Source organism: Gymnoscopelus microlampas, assembly GCF_963454915.1.
Source record: "Gymnoscopelus microlampas genome assembly, chromosome: 9".
In the NCBI taxonomy this organism is placed as follows: domain Eukaryota; kingdom Metazoa; phylum Chordata; class Actinopteri; order Myctophiformes; family Myctophidae; genus Gymnoscopelus; species Gymnoscopelus microlampas.
Genome location: NC_139946.1, coordinates 5,640,576 through 5,663,416, shown reverse-complemented (window position 1 = coordinate 5,663,416; position 22,841 = coordinate 5,640,576). Strand labels below are relative to the sequence as shown.

General features: G+C 43.9%; 1 protein-coding gene across 3 annotated transcripts in view; it reads right to left on the bottom strand.

Moving 5' to 3' along the window:
- Nucleotides 1-11,770: 11,770 nt before the first annotated feature.
- Nucleotides 11,771-22,841, bottom strand: part of LOC311051921 (uncharacterized protein) — a 44,752-nt gene continuing 33,681 nt past the window's right edge. For all 3 annotated transcript variants that reach the window (XM_084066648.1, XM_084066647.1, XM_084066649.1), the window contains 2 exons: nt 18,095-18,202; nt 11,771-12,522 (listed from right to left, as the gene is read on the bottom strand). In XM_084066648.1, coding sequence (XP_083922774.1) covers nt 11,981-12,522; nt 18,095-18,202 — 650 coding nt within the window. In that variant the 3' untranslated portion in view covers nt 11,771-11,980. The remainder of the gene's footprint in view (nt 12,523-18,094; nt 18,203-22,841) is intronic.

Genomic DNA, 22,841 nt, shown 5'->3' with positions numbered 1-22,841 from the left:
ACAGGCCAGCCTACAAGTAGTTTAGTTACTCTAGTTGTAGTGCTTCTCCAGTTTAACTTACACAGCTACTTTAACAGCCTGTTTAACTTCATGCAGTTGCAGTGCCAGCTTTCTGTTGCTTTTTGCCCTGTGATTATTTCCACTGATCCTGTGTCTCCTCTCCTCTCCAATACCCCGGATTCCAACGCTGAGCTGTGCCGACCTGCGGAGCCACCTATCCACACCAACTCCACTTCCCACCCGAAAAATACTCTTTTCAATAAATACGCCCACGGGCTTCACCCTACCTACGTCTCCTCCTTGCTGTGCGCTTGGGTCACACACACTAGCCATAACAGTAAGCTCTGGCCATCTGGACCCAGCCAGCATGGAAGGAAAACCACCACCTCTCAATCCACTTCAGGCCCAGGGACAGGTTTTAGCGCAGCACTCCCGCCTGCTACAGGAAGCATCTGCTGTCGTCTCTAATGTGCAACATGAGCTCCAGGGGGTTTCAACTCTGCAGCAGTCCCAGGCCACTCAGCAGCAAGCCCAGATTAACCGACTCACTACTTTGGTCCAGGATCTCTCGGACCAGGTCGCAGCGCTCTGCGCTCGACTCACTCCACTTCAGGGCCACCCGGCCCCCGCTCCTGTCCAGCCAGCTCCTGTGCCAAACGCAGTCCCTGAGCCAGACATACCTCCCACTCGGGAGCCCCATCTTGTGGCCCCGGCCCTCTTTGACGGGTCCTTCACTCTCTGTCGGGAGTTCCTTATGCAGTGTGAGTGCATTTTCGATCTGCAACCTAGTATGTACTCCACTGCCACCGCCCGCATAGCCTACATAGCTAATCTGACCACGGGGCAGGCTCGCCGATGGGTTATGGCTAGTCGTGAGGGCTCTGCACCTTACATGCAAGACTAGCGTTTACTGAGGAGTTCAGGACAGTTTTTGATCATGATGTCCACGGACAGGATGCAGACTCAGCTCTTTCCACCCTCCAGCAGGGATCTGGCTCTGTGGCGGAGTATGCCACAGAGTTTCGCATTCTCGCAGCCCGTTGCCAGTGGAACGAGGCCGCATTGTTCAGTGCTTTCCGACGGGGTTTTGCAGAGCCCGTGAAGGATGCCTTGTCTGGTAGGGAGAGGCCTCCCAACCTGAGTCTGCTCATCTCCCTCTCTATTTCCCTTGATGAACGTCACCGGGAGCGTAAGCGTGAGAGGGCTCACCAGTGTCATGCTGCCGCTAGGCCGTCTCCACCTCCTCCAGTCAGCCTTAACCGGCCTGTCCAAGCCTCCCCTGCTCTCTCAACTTCAGCTGGTGAGGAGCCTATGCAGTTGGGCCGAGCCCGCCTAACCTCTGCTGAACGTATGCACCGGCAGCTACAGGGGCTCTGCATGTATTGTGCCAGCTCAGCACACTCAGTTGACTCACCGTGTCCCCTCCTGCCCTCCAGACCCTCCTCAGCCCGGCTGCCAAAAGACAGGGCTCACCCTTTCGGGGGTTCAGAGTGAGCCGCCTATCTAACCCCCAGTCCCACTCTAACAAGGCCAGGTTTATTGTCACTCTTAACTGGTCGGGACAGACTCTCACCATATCTGCACTTATTGACTCCGGGGCTGATGAGGGCTTTGTTGACCAAGGATACGCCCGGGAGGTGGGCCTTCCCATTACGCCTCTGGAGAAGTCTATCTCAGTTTTCGCTTTGGATGGCCATCCCATGGGTCCCATCACCCACCGGTGCGAGGCTCTCACCCTCACGGTCTCTGGTAACCATGTAGAGAGCATCCGCCCCTACGTTATCACCTCCCCTGACACGCCTTTCATCTTAGGCAGACCTTGGCTGGAGCTCCACACCCCTCACGTCTGTTGGAGCTCGGGACGTATTCTCAGCTGGAGCATTCCGTGCCACGCCCGCTGCCTCCGGTCCGCCCAGATGCCCTCCAGTTTGGAACGACCCAGTCCTGTTCCCCCCGACCTCACCAAGGTTCCCTCTGAGTACCACGACTTGGGTGAGGCATTCAGTAAAGAGCGTGCTTGTACCCTGCCCCCCCAACGACCCTATGACTGCGCCATTGAGCTCCGTCCAGACGCTCAGCTTCCAGCCAGTCGCCTCTACAATCTCTCTCTGCCTGAAAAGGGGGCTATGGACAGTTATATTAATGGTTGTCTGGCTGAGGGTCTTATCCGCCCATCCACATCCCCGGTGGCTGCGGGGTTCTTCTTCGTCAAGAAAAAGGGTGGGGATCTGAGGCCGTGCATTGACTACAGACAACTCAACAACATCACAGTCAAGAACAAATACCCTCTCCCCCTCATGAGCTCTAACTTTGAACCCCTCGTCGGTGCTACCATCTTCACCAAGTTGGACCTCCGGAACGCGTACCACCTTGTGCGTATCCGTAAGGGGGATGAGTGGAAGACCGCTTTCAAGACCCCCCGTGGACACTACGAATACCTGGTCATGCCCTTCGGCCTCACCAATGCCCCCTCAGTCTTTCAGGCTCTCATGAACGACATGCTCAGGGACATGCTGGAGGTATTCGTGGTCCTGTACCTAGATGACATCCTGGTGTTCTCCCGGGGCCTCGAGGAGCATATCCAGCACGTCCGCATGGTCATCCAGCGCCTCCTGGAGAACCGGCTCTTCATTAAGGCTGAAAAGTGCATCTTTCACTCGCCTTCTGTGGAGTTCCTTGGACTGATTGTGGAGGATGGCTGTATCCGTCCTGACCCCCGCAAGGTCCAAGCCGTCGTTGACTGGCCTCAACCCACCACCCGCAGACAGCTCCAAGGATTCCTCGGGTTTGCACATTTCTACCGCCGTTTCATTCGGAACTACAGCCGCATAGCGGCCCCCCTTACTCAACTCATCTCCACCTTACGTCCCTACGTCTGGACACCTGCTGCCTGTACTGCCTTTGCTACCCTCAAGGAGCACTTCACCACAGCCCCAGTCCTTCTCCACCCTGACCCCTCCAGGCCTTTCATAGTGGAGGTAGATGCCTCTGACATAGGTCTAGGGGCTGTCTTGTCTCAGCGATCAGTGGAGGACCAGAAGCTACACCCCTGCGCCTTTCTCTCTCGCCGGTTTAACTCTGCGGAGGAGAACTATGACATCGGGAATAGGGAGCTGCTAGCTGTGGTGGCAGCCTTTGAGGAGTGGCGTCACTGGCTGGAGGGCGCTGAAGAGCCCACACTTGTCTGGTCTGACCATAAGAACCTAACCTTTATCCGTGCTGCCAAACGCCTCAACTCTCGCCAGGCACGGTGGGCTCAGTTCTTGGATAGGTTCAACTATACCCTTACCTACAGGCCTGGCTCCAGTAACACCAAGGCTGATGCTTTGTCCCGACTCCATGCACCGGAGAAGTCCTCAGCCGAGCCTGAGCCCATTATTCCTGCTTCTCGCATCATTGGGGTGGTCACCATGGACATCGAAGCGGTGGTTGAACGGGCCCAACACGCCGAACCCGGTCCAGGCGATGCTCCTCATCACCGGCTCTTCCCACCAAATAGGCTCTTCGTACCCGACTCGGTGCGGTCCCAAGTGCTTCAGTGGGGCCATACAAGCCAGTTCGCTTGCCATCCTGGGTTCCACCGCACCCTCTCCTTCCTGAGCCGGAGCAAGGAAGTTTTTGAAAGGAAAGGACAGAGTCCGTCCGTTCTCTAGATATATGACGTGACACTCACGGGTGGCAAAATCGCACCGGAAGTTCGATGAATAACATTGCAGTGGATGGAGCCGGCTGGAGCAGCTCATGAACAAACATTATTTGTGAATGATTGAGACCATTGTGAAATAATCGCTTCAGGAAAATAAAAGAAAACATATCACACATTTCTTCCTGCTGTCTTGTTTTTCCATTTACACTCTACATCATTTTATGTAGGTATCCAAAGAGCAGAGAGAGAGTAATCTCTCATAGAACAAACAGCAGAGGTCGCTGTTTTTCATTTTCAGTTGGGTCTGGCTACGCGAGACTACAGAGAGAGTAAAATTCTCACTGGGCAGCTCCCAACTCCCAGGTGTTCATAGATTGATTGACAGGCATTGATTGACAGCTGTCTGCCAATCAATCAGTCAACACCTAATCACAGCTAATACATTTTCAGTAGGAGTTTATGTAATTTCAGTAGGAGAGTAGGAGTTTCACAAGCAACAAAGTAAGTTGTCCTATTGGTAATTGTGTTATGGAAATGTTTGTAAATACATATGAAATTAATTTAAAGGACTGACCTGCAGTGGCAACTATAAGTACATTTACTAAGGTCAATTCATTGTTTTTTAATATTAAAAATAAAAAAATACTGTATGCCTACTATTGTGAGGGACTTGACACTTAAATCGTTTTATATTACCACTACATTTCACATGCAAATATTGTACTTTAGTTGTATTGTACATTAGTATTACTGCATTGTTTTACTTATGAGCTGAAGAGACTCTAGAGCAATTATTATTATCAGAATATAGAGCTATTTAACACTTATTTTAACCAAAGAAAATCACTTAGTGTACCTTCAATGTATGTTTTGTAATCGTTTAAATCAGTGGTTCTCAACCAGTGGTCCTTGAGGGGGTTCCAGGGGACCCCAGCAAAATGTGTTAATACATTTTCACCCCTTTATCCATATTGTATACGTTGGCTATTCAAAAATAGCGGATATACAAGCTCACAGCGAGTCACATCGTGCCGTGCCGCAAACTTGTAGATCTGCTATTTCTGAACATTTTCGAAAAGTCTTTTTCACACCTTAGATTTTGTAGAATTTTGCATTTTCTTTACACAAATCTTCTCTTCTGGGGGTCCCTGGCATAAAACATTTTCAGCTGGGGGTCCACGGCCAAATGTATATCCATTTAGGGGTCCTTGGCATGAAAAAGGTTGAAAACCACTGATCTAAATCTACAAAGTAACTTGTACCTTAAATTTTCTAATAATGTTCTGTAGAAAGTACAATATTTTCCTCTGAGATGTAGTGGTAATATAAAACGATTTAAGTGTCAAGTCCCTCACAATAGTAGGCATACAGTATTTTTTTATTTTTAATATTAAAAAAACAATGAATTGACCTTAGTAAATGTGCTTATAGTTGCCACTGCAGGTCAGTCCTTTAAATTAATTTCATATGTATTTACAAACATTTCCATAACACAATTACCAATAGGACAACTTACTTTGTTGCTTGTGAAACTCCTACTCTCCTACTGAAATTACATAAACTCCTACTGAAAATGTATTAGCTGTGATTAGGTGTTGACTGATTGATTGGCAGACAGCTGTCAATCAATGCCTGTCAATCAATCTATGAACACCTGGGAGTTGGGAGGTGCCCAGTGAGAATTTTACTCTCTCTGTAGTCTCGCGTAGCCAGACCCAACTGAAAATGAAAAACAGCGACCTCTGCTGTTTGTTCTATGAGAGATTACTCTCTCTCTGCTCTTTGGATACCTACATAAAATGATGTAGAGTGTAAATGGAAAAACAAGACAGCAGGAAGAAATGTGTGATATGTTTTCTTTTATTTTCCTGAAGCGATTATTTCACAATGGTCTCAATAATTCACAAATAATGTTTGTTCATGAGCTGCTCCAGCCGGCTCCATCCACTGCAATGTTATTCATCGAACTTCCGGTGCGATTTTGCCACCCGTGAGTGTCACGTCATATATCTAGAGAACGGACGGACTCTGTCCTTTCCTTTCAAAAACTTCCTTGAGCCGGAGGTTTTGGTGGCCGTCTATGAGGACTGACGTCCGGGAGTTTGTCGCTGCCTGCACCACCTGCTCCCGTGCCAAGGCGTCACATCAGCCACCAGCTGGTCTTCTACGTCCTCTCCCTGTCCCCACCCGCCCTTGGTCTCACATCGCCTTGGACTTCGTGTCCGGTCTTCCCTCTTCCCATGGTAACACCATCATCCTCACCGTGGTGGACCGGTTTTCCAAGGCGGTGCACCTGGTGGCGCTCCCTAAACTCCCGTCCTCGGCAGAGACTGCTGCACTCCTCACCCAGCATGTCTACCGACTCCATGGGCTCCCCTGCGACATTGTTTCGGACCGGGGACCCCAATTCACGTCCCAGGTCTGGCGGGCCTTCTGTAAGGAGATCGGCGCTACCATTAGCCTCTCCTCGGGTTACCACCCACAAACCAATGGCCAGGCTGAACGGGCCAACCAGAGCCTGGAGTCTGCCCTCCGCTGTGTCTCTGCTCTCCATCCCACCTCCTGGAGCAAGGATCTACCCTGGGTGGAGTACTCGCTCAATGCCCTAACCTGCTCCGCCACTGGCAAGTCCCCATTTGAGGCCTCTCTGGGTTACCAGCCCCCGTTGTTCTCCCTCCAGCAGTCGGAGGCCTCTGTCCCGTCTGTCCAGGCTCACTTCCGTCGATGTCGGCGGGTGTGGAAGGAGGTCCGCACCGCCTTGCTCCGCTCCAACGAGCGCTCCTGCCGCGGGGCCAACCGTCGCCGTTCGTCTGCACCGGTGTACCAGGTTGGGCAACGGGTGTACCTCTCCTCTGCTGATCTACCGCTCCAGGTATCCTCCAGGAAGCTGGCCCCACGGTTCATCGGCCCATTTGAGATTGACCGCGTCCTGAGTCCTGCGGCGGTACGTCTCAAGCTCCCTGCCTCCATGCGGGTGCATCCCGTGTTTCACTTGTCCAAGGTCAAACCTGTTTCCTCGAGTCCTCTCATGCCCTCTGCCCCAGCTCCTCCGCCTCCTCAGATGGTCGACGGACATCCTCAGTGGACGGTTCGACGACTGCTGAAGGTGCGGCGCCAGGGTCGGGGTTTCCAGTACCTGGCGGACTGGGAGGGTTACCCCCCTGAGGAACGCTGTTGGATCTCTAGGAAGCTCATCATGGATCCCTCTCTCCTACGGGACTTCTACCAAGCCAACCCCGACGCCCCCGGGCGGTCGCCTGGAGGCGCCCCTCGGAGGGGGGGTCCTGTTACGGCTCAGTCCTCCTCACCTTCACATTCACGGCTCCTCCCCCCTCTCTGACTACTCCCTGGCTCAACTCAGCGCACATGCTCTCCCTCACCAATCTCCACACCTGCCTTCCATTCTACACTCTGCTGCCACTACAAAAGCCCAGTCTGCACTTCACTCCTCGCCAGAGCTTCACCAGTCTACCCGTACGGTAAAGTACAGGCCAGCCTACAAGTAGTTTAGTTACTCTAGTTGTAGTGCTTCTCCAGTTTAACTTACACAGCTACTTTAACAGCCTGTTTAACTTCATGCAGTTGCAGTGCCAGCTTTCTGTTGCTTTTTGCCCTGTGATTATTTCCACTGATCCTGTGTCTCCTCTCCTCTCCAGTACCCCGGATTCCAACGCTGAGTTGTGCCGACCTGCGGAGCCACCTATCCACACCAACTCCACTTCCCACCCGAAAAATACTCACGGGCTTCACCCTACCTACGTCTCCTCCTTGCTGTGCGCTTGGGTCACACACACTAGCCATAACAATACAAGCGTCATTTAAGTAACACGCCCTTAAATATTCATAAAACGCCCCGACTTCACGACATGAAGAACCAGAATACGACCCAAAAAAGCATGAAAAGCCAATAAAGAGTTTCCCCCCCGCTCGCCTCGCCACACACGCCTCTCTCTAGCTCGCACGCACACGCGCGCACAAACACACACACACACACACACACACACACACACACACATACACACACAAACACACACACACACACACACACACACACACACGCACACACACACACACACACACACACACACACACACAACTTTCATGTAATCCGTAGCGGTACACTCTATGTTGTCACATAGGCAGGCTTGTAGCCTACATGAATGACATATTATGATACCAATCACATCGCCATGAATGGAATACGTTTGTATACCCATTAATTTAACCCATACCGAGCAGTGCGTGTTCGAGTTACACTAAATAAAGCAGTCATGAGACTCGGGCGGAATGCAGTGATTCCGTGCCGCCACGTTAATATTGGAGCGTCGGGTTTATATCCTTAACCCAGCCAGGTTGTGTAGCCTACATCACTCTCTATGACATAACTCCATAACATAGGACAAGCTACTGTAAGTTTGTAGACCTCACTGTCCATGAAAAGATGGTCGAGACTCCCAAAAATTATCTCGCAGAAGCGCTCGTATATTTTGAAAATAGCAGATCTACAAGCTCACAACGCGTGGCGATGCGACCTGTTGTGAGCTTGTAGATCTGCTATTTTCAAATAGCCAATGCAGCCAGATCTGCAAGCTTAACCGAATGACTGTTAAAGCAGTTTGTTTAAATTAGTTTAAAAAATTATATATTTTCACAGCGATTATTTATTAGTGTAGATGTACACATTTTGGAGTGGATTATGTGTCCAGATGTCAGACAGTTAGACAATGCTGCTCCGTAGGTCTACAATGGAATAAACAGGCGCAGCCAAAGTCAACAACTGGTCTCCACCAGACGTGAGATCTCAGCGTACGGTAGGATGAAGCCAACGTCAGGATATATTGATAAATGCCGAAAGTTACGGTGATCTCGCCGTACGCCCATTATTTGGTCTGCGCCGCGTTGATAAATGAGGGCCAATGTGCCCATTTGGTGAGGGGGGTGGGCAAGTAGTGAAGGTTTATATTCAAAAAACAAAGATACTGTGATAATTACGTGATCAAATATACACTGTTCCTCTGTCTATTGTGTCAAATATGAAATATAAAACAATCACATGTGTTTACATAAGAGACACATATGATACTGTGATATTTCAGATCTACAAGCTCACAGCGCGACACTCTGTGCCGCGCTGCTGCTATTTTAGACAGGTTTCTTTTTCTTTTTCTCACAACACATTTTCAGATGGGGGTCCGTGGCCAATTACGTATCATTTGGGGGGTCCTTGACATGAAAAGGTTTGAGGACCACTGGTATAGCACATTGGTTCACAAACCTTTTCAGCTGAACCCCAAATTATAAATCATAGTGTCTCCCTGAACCAAACATACAAAAATACATTATGAATTAACCACTCGAAAATACACTATTAATACACAGGAACAATATCAGACTTTTAAGAGAATTTATTAAACAATTAAACATCTACAGATGATCATACAATAACATGTGAATAATGAGAATAATATGGAATGAATATTCAATGAGAACAAAACAATGGAATGACTGAGGAAAGAATGAATCAATAGATGAACAATGAATGATTTGAATGTGATTAATGAATGAATGCAGACATTTAGTAGATGTTTGAATCCAGAGTGATTTACAAAGTTCAACATGAGAGTAAATGACATGAAGTCTAGTCGACCAACAACATGCTCACAGCAGTAGGAGAGGAAAGAGTTAAAGGTAGGGTAAGTGATTTTCTTTGGTTAAAATAAGTGTTAAATAGCTCTATATTCTGATAGTACTCATTGCTATAGAGTGTTTGTTCAGTAAAAGGAGTCTCCTTGTCTCTCCAGCTCTTTATAAAACAGAAAATGCATTTTTGTTTCAGTTTCAGTTTCATTTCCAATTTTATCCAATCAGGATAGAGAACTCAATCAGGATACAGATTAAACAAGTGAAATTGGAAGTGATGACACTAAGAAATGAGCAGGCAGAATTGGAACTGGAACACTATAAAAATGAAGCTTAAAAATGGGTACTTTCTCCTGATTGGCTGAGATTTTGACACCTACCGGAAAATGTATTTTCTGTTTATTAGAGAGAGACATGGAGACTGCTGTTACTGAACAAACACTCTATAGCAATGATTACTATCAGAATATAGTGCTTTAACCTTTTAACAAAATACTTTTTGTTTTAACCAAAAAATATCACTTACCCTACCTTTAAGATCACAATGAGCTGAAAATAGCAGATCTACACACAATGACCCCAGGCAGTAAAGTCAACAGGGTTTAAGTGGTTCAGTATAAAGGTTTATATACAAGAAACAACGATACTGTGATAATTACATGATCAAATATACACAGAGGAACACCTCAAATATCCAATATAAAACAATCACATGTCAAATAATAGAGTAGATGTGTTTACATAAGAGACACAAGTATGATACTGTGATATTTACATCATCATCATCATCAGTGTTGATGGAAAGTATTTATGATACATATTTATAAATGTGTGGAGTGGAGGTTTGAGCAGCGCTGTCTGATTTAAATTAATCTGATCTGATCTAATCTAATCTAATCTAATCTAATCTAATCTATACTAATCTAATCTAATCTAATCTGATCTAATCTAATCTGATCTAATCTCAGATCTATAGTTTCCTGTGGTGATGACTCAAACACATTGTAGATTTTAAAGCATAGAGTAGATAAGTGGTTCTTAAATGTTTTCATATCAAGGACCCCCATATTATGTGTCTGTGGACCCCCATCTGAACATATGTTGTGCCAGGTACCCCCCCGTACAAGAGTTGTGTTGTTTGTGTTGTGAAAATATTCCAAATGTGTCAAAGATTCTTCAAGATGTTGTGAAAATAGCCGTTTTACAAGTCACTGAGCTTGTAGATCTGCTGTTTTAAAATAGCTGATGTACATATAGAGGTTAAAGTGGTTGAACTAATTGTGTAGCTATGTTAACACGTTTAGCTGGGGACCCCCTGGGACCCCCTCAAGGACCCCTGGGGGTCCCTGGACCCCACTTTGAGAACACACACACACACACACACACACACACACACACACACACACACACACACACACACACACACACACACAATGGGTCTCAAAGTAAGGTCCAGGGACCCCCGGGGGTCCTAAGCAAAATTATTAAATATAAAACATAAAAATCACTTCAACCACTTTGACCATTTTATACTTCACTATTCCAAAAAAGCAGATCTACAAGCTCACAACGTGTTGCATGGTGGCGCGTTGTGAACTTGTAGATCGGCTATTGAGATTAACCCTTTAAGACCAGGAACGCAACTGGGTCATTTTAGATTTCTTTGGCTATTAAAAAATAGCAGATATACAAGCTCGTAGCGCGGCACCGAGTGCTGCGCTACGAGCTTGTAGATCTGCTATTTTTGAAAAATTGTGAAAATGTGTGCAAATCTTTGAATATATATATTTTTAAAGCGAACATTTGTAACTCAAATATTTGCTTCTGGGGGATTCTACATGTCTGTTTTCTGAAACACTTACTGTATTGTTGCTATAATATCAGTGGTTCTTAAACTTCTTCATGTCAAGGACCCCCAAAATTATATATATTTGGCCACAGACCCCCATCAAAAAAAAAATGTTGTTCCAGGGACCCCCCAGAAGCAAAGATTTGAGTTAAAACTGTTTGCTTAAAAATATATATATACTCATAGATTTCCAGTGCCGCGCTATGAGCTTGTAGATCTGCTATTTTTGAAAAATTGTGAAAATTTGTGCAAATCTTTATTCCAAAATAGCAGATCTACAAGCTCAAAATGCGTTGCGATGCGTCGCGTTGTGAACTGTAATTTTAGATTTCTATGGCTATTCAAAAATAGCACATATACAAGCTCATAGCGCGGCACCAAAAGCCGCGCTATGAGCTTGTACATCTTGTAGCGCTTGTAGATATGTATTTGGCCACGGACCCCCATCTCAGAATGTGTTGTTCCAGGGACCCCCCAGAAGCAAAGATTTGAGTTAAAAATGTTTGCTTAAAAAATATATATATATATTCAAAGATTTGCACACAATTTCAGAAATAGCAGATCTACAAGCTCATAGTGCGGCACTCGGTGTCGCGCTATGAGCTTGTAGATCTGCTTTTTTTGAACAGCCTAAGAAATGTAAAATGACACAGACGCGTCCCCTTAAAGGAATGTGTTATAATTGTGTATAAACATTTTTAACAACACAAACCCTCTCTTATGTCAGTGTGCTGCTTCTATACCTGTCTGCTTGTTTTATTTATGATGACATCACTAGGGATGTCACCATGAGTCATGCATGCCCAAATATGGAGTTCTATAATGTCAGATTTAGCACGGTGACTCTATCTCTGCTCACACAGACGTACTGAGGAGAAGGGGGAGGGGTTTAACCAGAACCCAGCATAGAGCGGTTCAGAGAATGTGTTGTGGAAGGTGAACAGGCGAGTCATTGAGTCTGACCGGACATCATAAAAGGACAGTTTCCCTAAAGGACAGTCCAGATACACTGCTACTCTGTTGGAGCCAGAGGGACGGACAAGGATGTTAGTCCATTTATTATTGTGGTTGACAGTGTAACTGTTATCATCACAGTACAGACCCCAGGACTTATCATTGTATCCAAGCAGACAGTCATCACCACCTCCTTTCCTACTGATTCCTCCGTAAGTCACTGCTATACAAACCGTTCCATTCCTCTCTACCTCCCAGTAACAGTATCCAGTCAGTCCCTCTGTACACAGAACCTGTGTCGATGCATCAAACCTGTCAGGATGATAAAGATGAGGACGAGGACCTGTTCTCCTCTGTGTCACCTTCCTGTTGTTCTCAGACAGAGAGAGGTCACTGTGTGCTGTGTATGTGTTCAGCGTGAGATTAGAGAAATCTGATGAGAAAACAACACAATAAACATTAAACACATCATTCACTGAGTGACTGACACACACACACACACACACACACACACACACACACACACACACACACACACACACACACACACACACACACACACACACACACACACACACACACACACACACACACAGAGAGCCTTCTATCAGCTAGCATGCTAGCTATAGTGTAGTTATGTAGCAAAAATAAGTTAACTGAATGTTTCATATAGATTCTTGTAAACCATGTTTTTTCTGATCTATAGACCCAGTAGGACACAAAAAAACCCGGTTTACATTTTTTTCGGCCCATAGGTGGCGCTACAGCAACCAATTCAAAACGCTAATTCATGATTACTTACAAACTACTCATCAAATATTTATCAAATTTGATGGGTTGTTGCATCATGAGCTGAGGCACAACCTCTGAGAATTTTACCACAATCCACCTATAGGTGGCGCTACAGCAACAGATTCAATATGCAAATACACAATGGTGCAAGAGCTACCTGACGAGTTTTAACAAAAACCTTATTTAAACAGAAACAGAAAGTGTTTATTTTCAATTCAAAGGGTTTATTCTTAAACCTTTGATAAAATGGAACATGGATCCTTGTTAATAAGAAAACAAAAATAATAATACTCCCCCCTCCAGAGAAAAAATATATAAAGGAATGCTCAACAGTACACATTCTCAACTTAACAAATCAACAAAGAATGAATCACTGTAGGCATCATCGTCATCACTCTCAGCATCATCATCTTGAAGATTATTACATGAATCTTCTGCAGCTTCACATTTGCAGAGCTCTGTGCATGGAAGATTATTGACTTTGCAAGAACAGCGGCCGCTGCACTTGCTGGCAACACATGCACACTTGACTAGTTCTACGACTGCCTCTGGTGCAGGTGGAACCTTTGAGACTACAGGGACACAACTTCCATCCTCTTGCTGCCTCCATCCCAAAGATAGTGGATCTAAAACCTTTGGCTGAGCCACAATGTCTTGTGCCCATACATTTGCTTGCCAATGTGCTCGCAGGATATGTTCTATGATGGACCCTTGTGTTGGACATATCTTTTCCACACCCTGATTGGCCTTGAGCTGTATGTGCCACCGAAGTACTTCAGCTGATTCATAGCCAGGTTTGAAGAGCTGACACATAAACTTTTCACACCCAGCTAACACCTCTGAGGATGGATAAGGGCCAACACCAAGCTCAGCAAGTGCATGGAGTACATCATCACCAGCCTTCATGAATGATTTGAAGTAGGTAGATTTTCCTTTTCCTCTGATGTGACCAGTGGAACCAGTAAGCGTGTGAAATCCTGGCAAAGCTGCTGCTCGTTCAGGACCAATGGCCATGTAGATGGGTCTCAGTTTTATCATCCGTCTTTGATCTCCATTGCCCATGATAATTGCGCTCTCTGGTTGAAGGTCTGGTACCCTTCGAAGGGCAAGTACCAACACATCAGTGTCACATGAGTATATATGTGGTGTTTTACCTAAACGACTCACTGCTACTGCATACAGAACCAGTAATGTGTCTGCCTCTTCTTGTGTACTTGTGATGTTCACCATGTTTGTGTTTGTGGACATGACACCCTTGTGTGTGTGTGTGTGTGTGTGTGTGTGTGTGTGTGTGTGTGTGTGTGTGTGTGTGTGTGTGTGTGTGTGTGTGTGTGTGTGTGTGTGTGTGTGTGTGTGTTGTGATTGGCAGTTTGCAAAGATCAACAGCTTTTTGTGCAAGGTAGAGAACAAGGTTGACCTTGGTTTCCTTGGTTCCCAGAAAAGCCTTGAAGTCTTTGATCGGTGTGGAATCTTCTACTTTGTACCCCTTGTCTTGTGCTCTTCCTGCTGTACGGATTTGTCTTGTTCGGTCCTTCATGGATTTTGTGACTGTATAGTTGTCAAATAGCAGGTATATATCTGTGTATTCTCGTGCCTTCATGTCAACACTCCGAGTAAAACATTCTGCAAGATCTCGGCAACATTTTATTTCACCTTTCCGGACAACCATCTCCTGCACGACTGCCATGCCATCAATCAAGATACTGGTCAACATGTGTGCTGATGGGCTACTCTGCATTTCTAGCGATTCTTCAGGAGATGCAGTCCCTGAAACCACTCCTTCCAATTCATGGATAAGAGCAGACTTGGCTGAAGTCGGAAACAGAGAACCATCAGACTTCATTAGGCTTGCATTGTGATCCGCAAATTCGTATGTTCCCACAACGTTCTGCAGGTCAAGTTCTCTAGAGGACTTGGACTTGTCACATGATCCGCAGAGTGTCTCTTATCTCATTCCTCCCTATAGCTTTTCATATTACTTGGCTAGTACATACATGAGAAATAACGTTGCAATTACAGAATTACATGAAAGAAAAAAAAAGTTATCCTTTCATGAAAATTGTCCTGAAAATCTTCTATTTGATTCTTGAATCTGTTGTTGTTGCGCCACCTATAGGTGGATTGTGGTCAAATTTTTGTTTGTTTGTGCCTCAGCTCATGATGCAACAACCCATCAAATTTGATAAAAAAAATCGACGAGTAGTTTGTAAGTAATCATGAATTTGCTTTTTGAATTGGTTGCTGTAGCGCCACCTATTGGCCGATCATGGTGAAAATTGTATGGTGTCTTTTGGGACACATCATACATTTGTGCACCAAATTTGGTGAAGATTGGCCATGCAGATTTGAAGAAATGATGTTGACAGAAATACAGACAGACATAAAATACTGCGTCACATTGCCAAATGTTGCCATGGTGCCAAAATAGTGCCAGGGCGGGGGAAAACAATGTAAACCGCTATTTTTGTGTCCTACTGGGTCCATAGAACAGAAAAAAACATGGTTTACAAGAATCTATATGAAACATTCACTTAACTTCTTTTTGCTACATAACTACATACACTATTTGTTAAAAATCGTCAGGTAGCTTTGCATATTGAATCTGTTGCTGTAGCGCCACCTATAGGTGGATTGTGGTCAAATTTCAGAGGTTGTGCCTCAGCTCATGATGCAACAACCCATCAAATTTGATAAATATTTGATGAGTAGTTTGTAAGTAATCATTAATTAGCGTTTTGAATTGGTTGCTGTAGCGCCACCTATGGGCCGAAAAAAATGTAAACCGTTTTTTTTGTGTCCTACTGGGTCTATAGATCAGAAAAAACATGGTTTACAAGAATCTATATGAAACATTCACTAAAATACACAATGACATACACTACTAATGCAATGTATGCAATGGAAACGGCTTAAAGGGTCTACAGCATGAATTTAAAAAATAATAATAATTAATATCATATTGTTTATGTCCCTCAAACGTTTTTCAAAAGGTTTGAGCCTAAATCAATCCTCAGATATACTCATTCCAACTAACTTCTCTCTGGCTTATAAAGCACTTTCACCTGCAATACCACATTGTCCTGTTTGGCACGGGGCGCTATTGAGCCAGTTTGTATGCATGTTATCTCCTGGTTCTGTGTGGAAAAAGTAAAAAAAAATAAAAAAATAAGAAAAATATATTTAATTTTTTTTTTTTTTTTTTTTTTCGGTTGGAACTGAAAAACGGGAGGAATTGTTCCCTGACGTGACGTAGGCAGGGGGAACAAATCTGACGGACTGTTTTCAGACCAATTTACATAAAAACCACAGATAGCCTATGAAAGCCTGCATGCTCGAAGTCAGGTATTTTTTGGAACAGAAGAGAGGTGGGGGAGACCAAAAACACACAAAAATGAAGAAAAAGTTCAAATTCATGGTGTAGACCCTTTAAAATCAGGGAAGTCGTTACGCGGGGGCTTCGGTGGCTATAGCCACCAATGTTTTATCCAAAGCCACCAATAAAAAAATTAAAATAAAACAATTTAAAACGTTTTTTATTTTTTTCAATTATTTAGGCCTATCTACAACCCTAAACTAACCCTACCCCTAAAACCGAAATAAAGAAACAAAAAACGGGGGGAAAAGTACCCAAATCCGCCGGAATCCACTGAAAAAAATGCGCGCGCGGGGGGAGGGACACATGCACGCGCGCGTCCATTGCCTGGGGGGCTAAGCCCCCAACCTAGTAGAGACCCACGCTGGGCAAGACCTGGGATGTTCGTTGTCTAGGAAGTTGACAACCGGAAATGGTTGAATTTGGCGGAGGTACTGCCCAAGGAAATGACGTTGATGCTTTGCAAATCTGTTAACATTCTCTGTGAATGAAACGAGTGTTGTGATTGGTCAAAAAATATCGTTTCCGGGGGAAGCGGAAATCCTGTCCACTCAGGACTTCCTAGACACTCGCTGCTTTAGGTCGTGACCAGGCTTTTCTTTTCGCAGATGAGTGAGGCTGTGAACGAGGCTAGTAGAGACCTAGCAACGCGTCAGGGCTTGGGGTAATCCTTTTGCCACAGCAAATTTTAATGAAGACACAATGAGGTAATTTAGTTTGTGTGTGTGTGTGAGGGGGGGGGGGGGGGGGGGCATATAACAGAACAGGCACTTTATCATTGCAACTGGAAAATCCTCACAACAAACAGAGAGAAGAACCTACCATGATCTCCCCCCCTCCTTTTAATCAGAGTGCCACGCTACGAGCTTGTAGATCTGCTATTTTTGCTAATATTTGAAAATTTACATATTTTTAAAGGGAACATTTGTAACTCAAATCTTTGCTTCATGGGGGTCCCTGGAAAAAAATATTTTGGGATGGGGGTCCACGGCCAAATACATATAATTTTGGGGATATGAAAAGGTTTGAGAACCACTGATATTATAGCAACATACGTTTTTCAGAAAACTGTTAGGATTTAGGAGACATTTGTAGAATCCCCAGAAGCAAAGATTCGAGTTACAACTGGTCGCTTTAAAAATGTATATATATTCAAAGATTTGCACACATCTTCACGATTTTTCAAAAATAGCAGATCTACAAGCTCGTAGTGCGGCACTCAGTGCCGCGCTATGAGCTTGTATATCTGCTATTTTTGAATAGCCCAAATAAATCTTAAAAATTACAGTCAACATTTTCTTTGAGTGAAAGTACAAATCATTTTGGGGGGTCCCCAGTTCAAATGTGATCATTTTGGGGGTCCCCAGGTTCAAATATGATCATTTTGGGGGGGTCCCCAGGTTCAAATATGATCATTTTCGGGGGGTCCCCAGGTTCACATATGATCATTTTGGGGGGTCCCCAGGTTCATATATGATCATTTTATGGGGTCCCCAATTTCAAATTTGATCATTTTGGGGGGTCCCCAGGTTCAAATATGATCATTTTATGGGGTCCCCAGGTTCAAATATGATCATTTTGGGGGGTCGCCAGTTCAAATTTGATACTTACCCATTACAATTTGAGGCTGACCTAAAAGCAATCGTAGCTAATCAGAATATGCAAAAGTCTGACTGATACATCTGGATCACATGACTCCAGATATCATGTGTATTCATTCATGAGAGTTTTGAGCAAAACAAATGACAAAATGAAAAATATGCACAAGTAATTACTGTGTTTTGAATTGAATTGTCCAGGCTTCAGATCAACATCAACATTTAAATAGAAATAAACATACTTGGAACTCTGGTCCTCCTTGGTCCTTGTTTATTTGCCGGTGGAACGAAGGTCGTTAGGCCTTGGTGAAGCCAGCCAAGCAAGCCCACAAAGCCTTCCACGATCGGACCTGTTAGACAAAGTATTGTAAATGTAATTGTGCTGTTTTACATTTTTTGGTTGGTTTTACTGGTTTGGTTGGAGGTCTGTCTTCTGTTGCTTTAGTGGCAGCATGACCTGGACATAGGCCTACAGAGATGAGATTAAAATGCCAACAGTCTTCCAACTATTTTATTTGCTTAATTTAAAATATAACCAGTAGTTTCAGATCTATTAACACTCACGTGTCTAACCAGTCAATCTGGCCGATTTTGAGAATGTAAAGTGGATTAACTTCTCTCATAAAGCTCTGAGGAAGTTCCCCTTTCATGACTTTTCCTAAATATTCGATTCAAATCATGTCTTTTTTATTTATTTATCTGAAACGTATTATAAATATGAATATAGCTGCAAGCAGCGATAATACGGGGCCAGTGAATAGAGAGAGAGAGAGAGAGACAGACATGGAAATGGAATAGATTGAAGAGAGAGAGAGTGACATGGAAACAATAGATTGATGAGAGAGAGAGATGGAAACATAATGGTTTGATTGGACATCTCAACCTACTGCCATTAACAGGATTCGAACTCTCAACCTTCAGACTAATAGGCTGCAACACTACCTATAGTGCTATAGCTTTGTCCAGGCTGATATTGTCTGTTGAAGATCATAAACTCTTGCCTTCTTTCATGAACCAAGCCCCTGTTTCACTAACACTAAGATCACTCGTTCACAAACCATTTACCAATGAAGAAATTGTACATCTCCTCAGAACCAAAACTAGTGAAAGTAGCCGATCTACAAGCTCACAAAACATGAAAAGTTGTGAGATTGTAGATCAGCTATTTTCAGATAAAGTATGTCATACGTTGAAAAAACCTACTCTCAAATAAGCATTTCAGGTTATCTTTACCATTTGCACATGTATTCATTGATACAGTCATGTTGTTTGCAATTCAACTTAAATTAAGTCTGCATCAAGTGAGGCTTGAACTGGCTACCTTGAGATTGTGAGGCATTCATTTAAGGGAGACGCCATTGGCCCAACAGACAAGTAACTGTGAAAAAGGAGATCACACAGATGATACAGTTTCACGCAAATAGCTGAAAAATCCTGGGTTTAAGTGTTTTTCAAACTGCTCAAAATTGCGGAAAATCTAAGGGCGGAGCTTAATGGTCAAATCGATACGTGTGTTCCTCATGAGTCAAGGCACATGTGTAAGCAAGTTTCACGACTTTCGGCCAAACGAGGCATGACTTATGCCTGTTTAAAGTCTGCCTTTTCAAAAAATTGCTATAGCGCCCCCTTTTGGCCAATTGGAGTAAGATTGGTTTCAGTGATATTTGGAATGACCCTGTACATTTCTGCAAAGTTTCAAAGAAATGTGAGTCTGCATGTATGTTTTAGGCACAGATGAATAATTTTCATAAAACTAAAATCTATCTCCTCCTGGGATTTTTGAGCAATCTGCACGAAACGTTTAACACTTGAACTTTGGACCACTGCCTACAAAAATTTCCAACGGATTTTCCATAAGTGAAAAAATGCAGAAGTTAGGAGCCAATGACTGTTTTTCATATAATTCAAAATGGTGGGAGATCTAAAGGTCAGAGGTCAAAAGTCAGAGGGTGAAAGTTGTTCAGCATGAGGAGACGCATATGTGTATCCAAGTTTCATGGCTGTAGGTCAAACAGGGCATGAGTTGTACCTGTTCAAAGTTGCCATTTTCAATTGAGTGCTATAGTGCCACCTTTGGACGAAAGATTGTGAGAATTATTTCTTGATCGTTTTTCATGACGATCTACCATATGGCCGAGTTTCGTAGAAAGCGACTGCACGGTTCAGCCAGAACTGCGAAAAGTGGCAGAAGAGACAGAATACTGCCAATAACAAAACAGGTCCAGAGCTGAGCTCTGGCCCCGTAAATATATACCATCCCAGACGTTATACTTCGGCTATTTCGACCGGTCTTACCCTTTCTCCCCCAGGCAACAGCCATTCACACCTCAGAGACCCCCGCATTAGCCCGCCGATCGTCATTGTTCTGTTTAATGGGTGATTTGCATTTTACTTTCAGCCTGGCCAAGGGACTTCTCTGTTCTCTCCTTTAGGCCAATACTAATAATGAAATAAAAAGTATAACTGTGTTGTTCCCGTAAATCTAACCTCTAAATGCTGTATTTCATCTAAGCAGTGCGCAGAATGTTTATAGTGTAGCAGAGAGAGAGCGAGAGAGAAAGAACAGGCTGCGACTAGCAGCCTATCTTCATCTCTCGCTGTTGCCATGTCTGCTTATAAGCGACTTTGGGCTTGTTTTTCACGTCTTTCAATGAAGACACGTTGTGAGCTATCTATCTGTAAGGACAGACATCTCCTTATATTCATGGTTTGATTTCTCCCATGACAGAAGTTTACAAATATAAATAAATAGTTAAATTAAGAGCCTATTATTATTATTATTACATTTATATATATAATTCAATTATAATGGTAATCATTTTATTTCACTGTGTTGCTACTTCTGTTCTGTTACTTTTACTTTACTGGAGTATTTGCAATTTTATACTTTTAACTTCTACTCCACTACATATCAGAGGCAAATATTGTGCTTTTACTCATTACTCCACTACAATTATTTGAAAACTTTAGTTAGTAGTTATACTTTGCAGATATAAATGATTACGTTATAAAACATACATTAACCACTTTAGCCCTATTTTATACTTAGGCTATTTGAAAATAGCCAATCTACAATCTCAAAGTGCAAACATCACACCATTAAAAACATCTGTACACGGTCTACTAAACTGGAGGGCTCATAAAGCACTAAGCTTGTTTAAAATGAGATCCCCACATACACAAATCATGATGACATATAGGAGACAGACAGAAATACACACTGCTGCTTCATGCCTCACTGTTTTCTCAGACAGACACAACGCATGCAGTAAAATGTTCATAAACCTGACTGCTTATTTCTCTCGCAAAATTTGGCAACCCAATGTTTTCCCTGTCACTGCGAAGCGGCGAAAAAATACCAGATCTACAAGCATAGAGCTCGTCACGCAGCGACTGTTTTATGCTTGTGGATCCACCCTGGGCAAGACCTGGGATGTTGGTTGTCTAGGAAGTTGACAACCGGAAATGGTTGAATTTGGCGGAAGTACCGCCCAAGGAAATGACGTTGATGCTTTACAAATCTGTTAACATTCTCCGTGAATGAAACGAGTGTTGTGATTGGTCAAAAATATAGTTTCCGGGGGAAACGGAAATCCTGTCCACTCAGGACTTCCTAGACATTTGCTGCTTTAGGTCGTGACCAGGCTCTTCTTTTCGCAGATGAGTGAGGCTGGGACCGAGGTTATTGTGGATCAGATATTTTGCGCAGGATTGAGCACATGTGTGAAGCATACCGATGTGTTTGCTACAGATCGCGCTGTTTTATAATGTTGCGCCAACAGATCTGATCTACAAGCATAGGGCAGCGACTGTTTTATGTTTGTAGATCAGATATTTAGCGCAGGAGTAGAGCTGGAATGAGCACATTTGTGGAACATACCGATGTGTTCGCTTGTTGCGCTGACAAGGAGGAGAGGAGACGCTTACATTAACTCAAGAGTTTAATGTAAGCTACAGATCGCGCAGTTTTATACGCTTTTTTTTACATAGATCTGCAGTTACTATTGCAAGTTAGTGAAGTTACACATGCACATTCCCAGTTACTGTATATTATAATGTTCTGCCTGCATGTAGTCTGACAATATATGTGAGCTGGTATGTTAATAGGTAGGCTATTTAAAAGACAATGGAATCCCCCGTTGTGCCCCGCAGCGCAGGGGAGAAGGTGTTTGGATCGTCTGAAGCCAGAGGGGGAGACAATGGCCAATGGGATAGCAGGAAACGATCGGTCATTATGACATTACCTCAGGCTGTGTGTGGGATGGCCAGAAGTGTTAAAAAAGTGTACTTGTTTGTCATGAGTAGTTCCAATGCTTTGATGTCTATATAATTTAATTAAATGATATAGTGATTACTTAAGAACATAATGTGAATATACAGCACGCAATATGCTGGCAAATAACTAACTGCTGCCAGGAATTTAAATTATTTAGGCCAACCGGTTACAAGATAAATGGACAACAGGGGAAGGAACCGCATCTGTGTCATTTTAAGATGTCTTTGGCTATTCAAAAATAGCAGACATACAAGCTCATAGCCATAGCCCATAGCTTGTAGATCTGCTATTTCTTTTTAAATCGTGAACATTTGTGCAAATCTTTGAATATATATATTTTTAAGTGAACATTTTAACTCAAATCTTTGCTTCTGGGGGGTCCCTGGAACAACATATTTTACAAATGTTTGCTTTAAAAATATATATATTCAAAGATTTCCTCAAATGTTCACGATTTAAAAAAAATAGCAGATCTACAAGCGGATTGAATGGGTTAAGCAATGTGAATTCATCCTGCTTGAATCCTGCCCTCTTTTGGCTACATAAAGTGCCGGCATGGCGATCTAATAATAATAATACTGAATTGCATTTTTATGGCGATTTTCTAAGTACTCAAACTTACTCAAAGCGCTTTACAATGGTTCATTCATTCATTCATACGGGGGGGGGGGGGGGGGGGGGGGGACATTGGGAGGTGGATCTCAGAGACCATT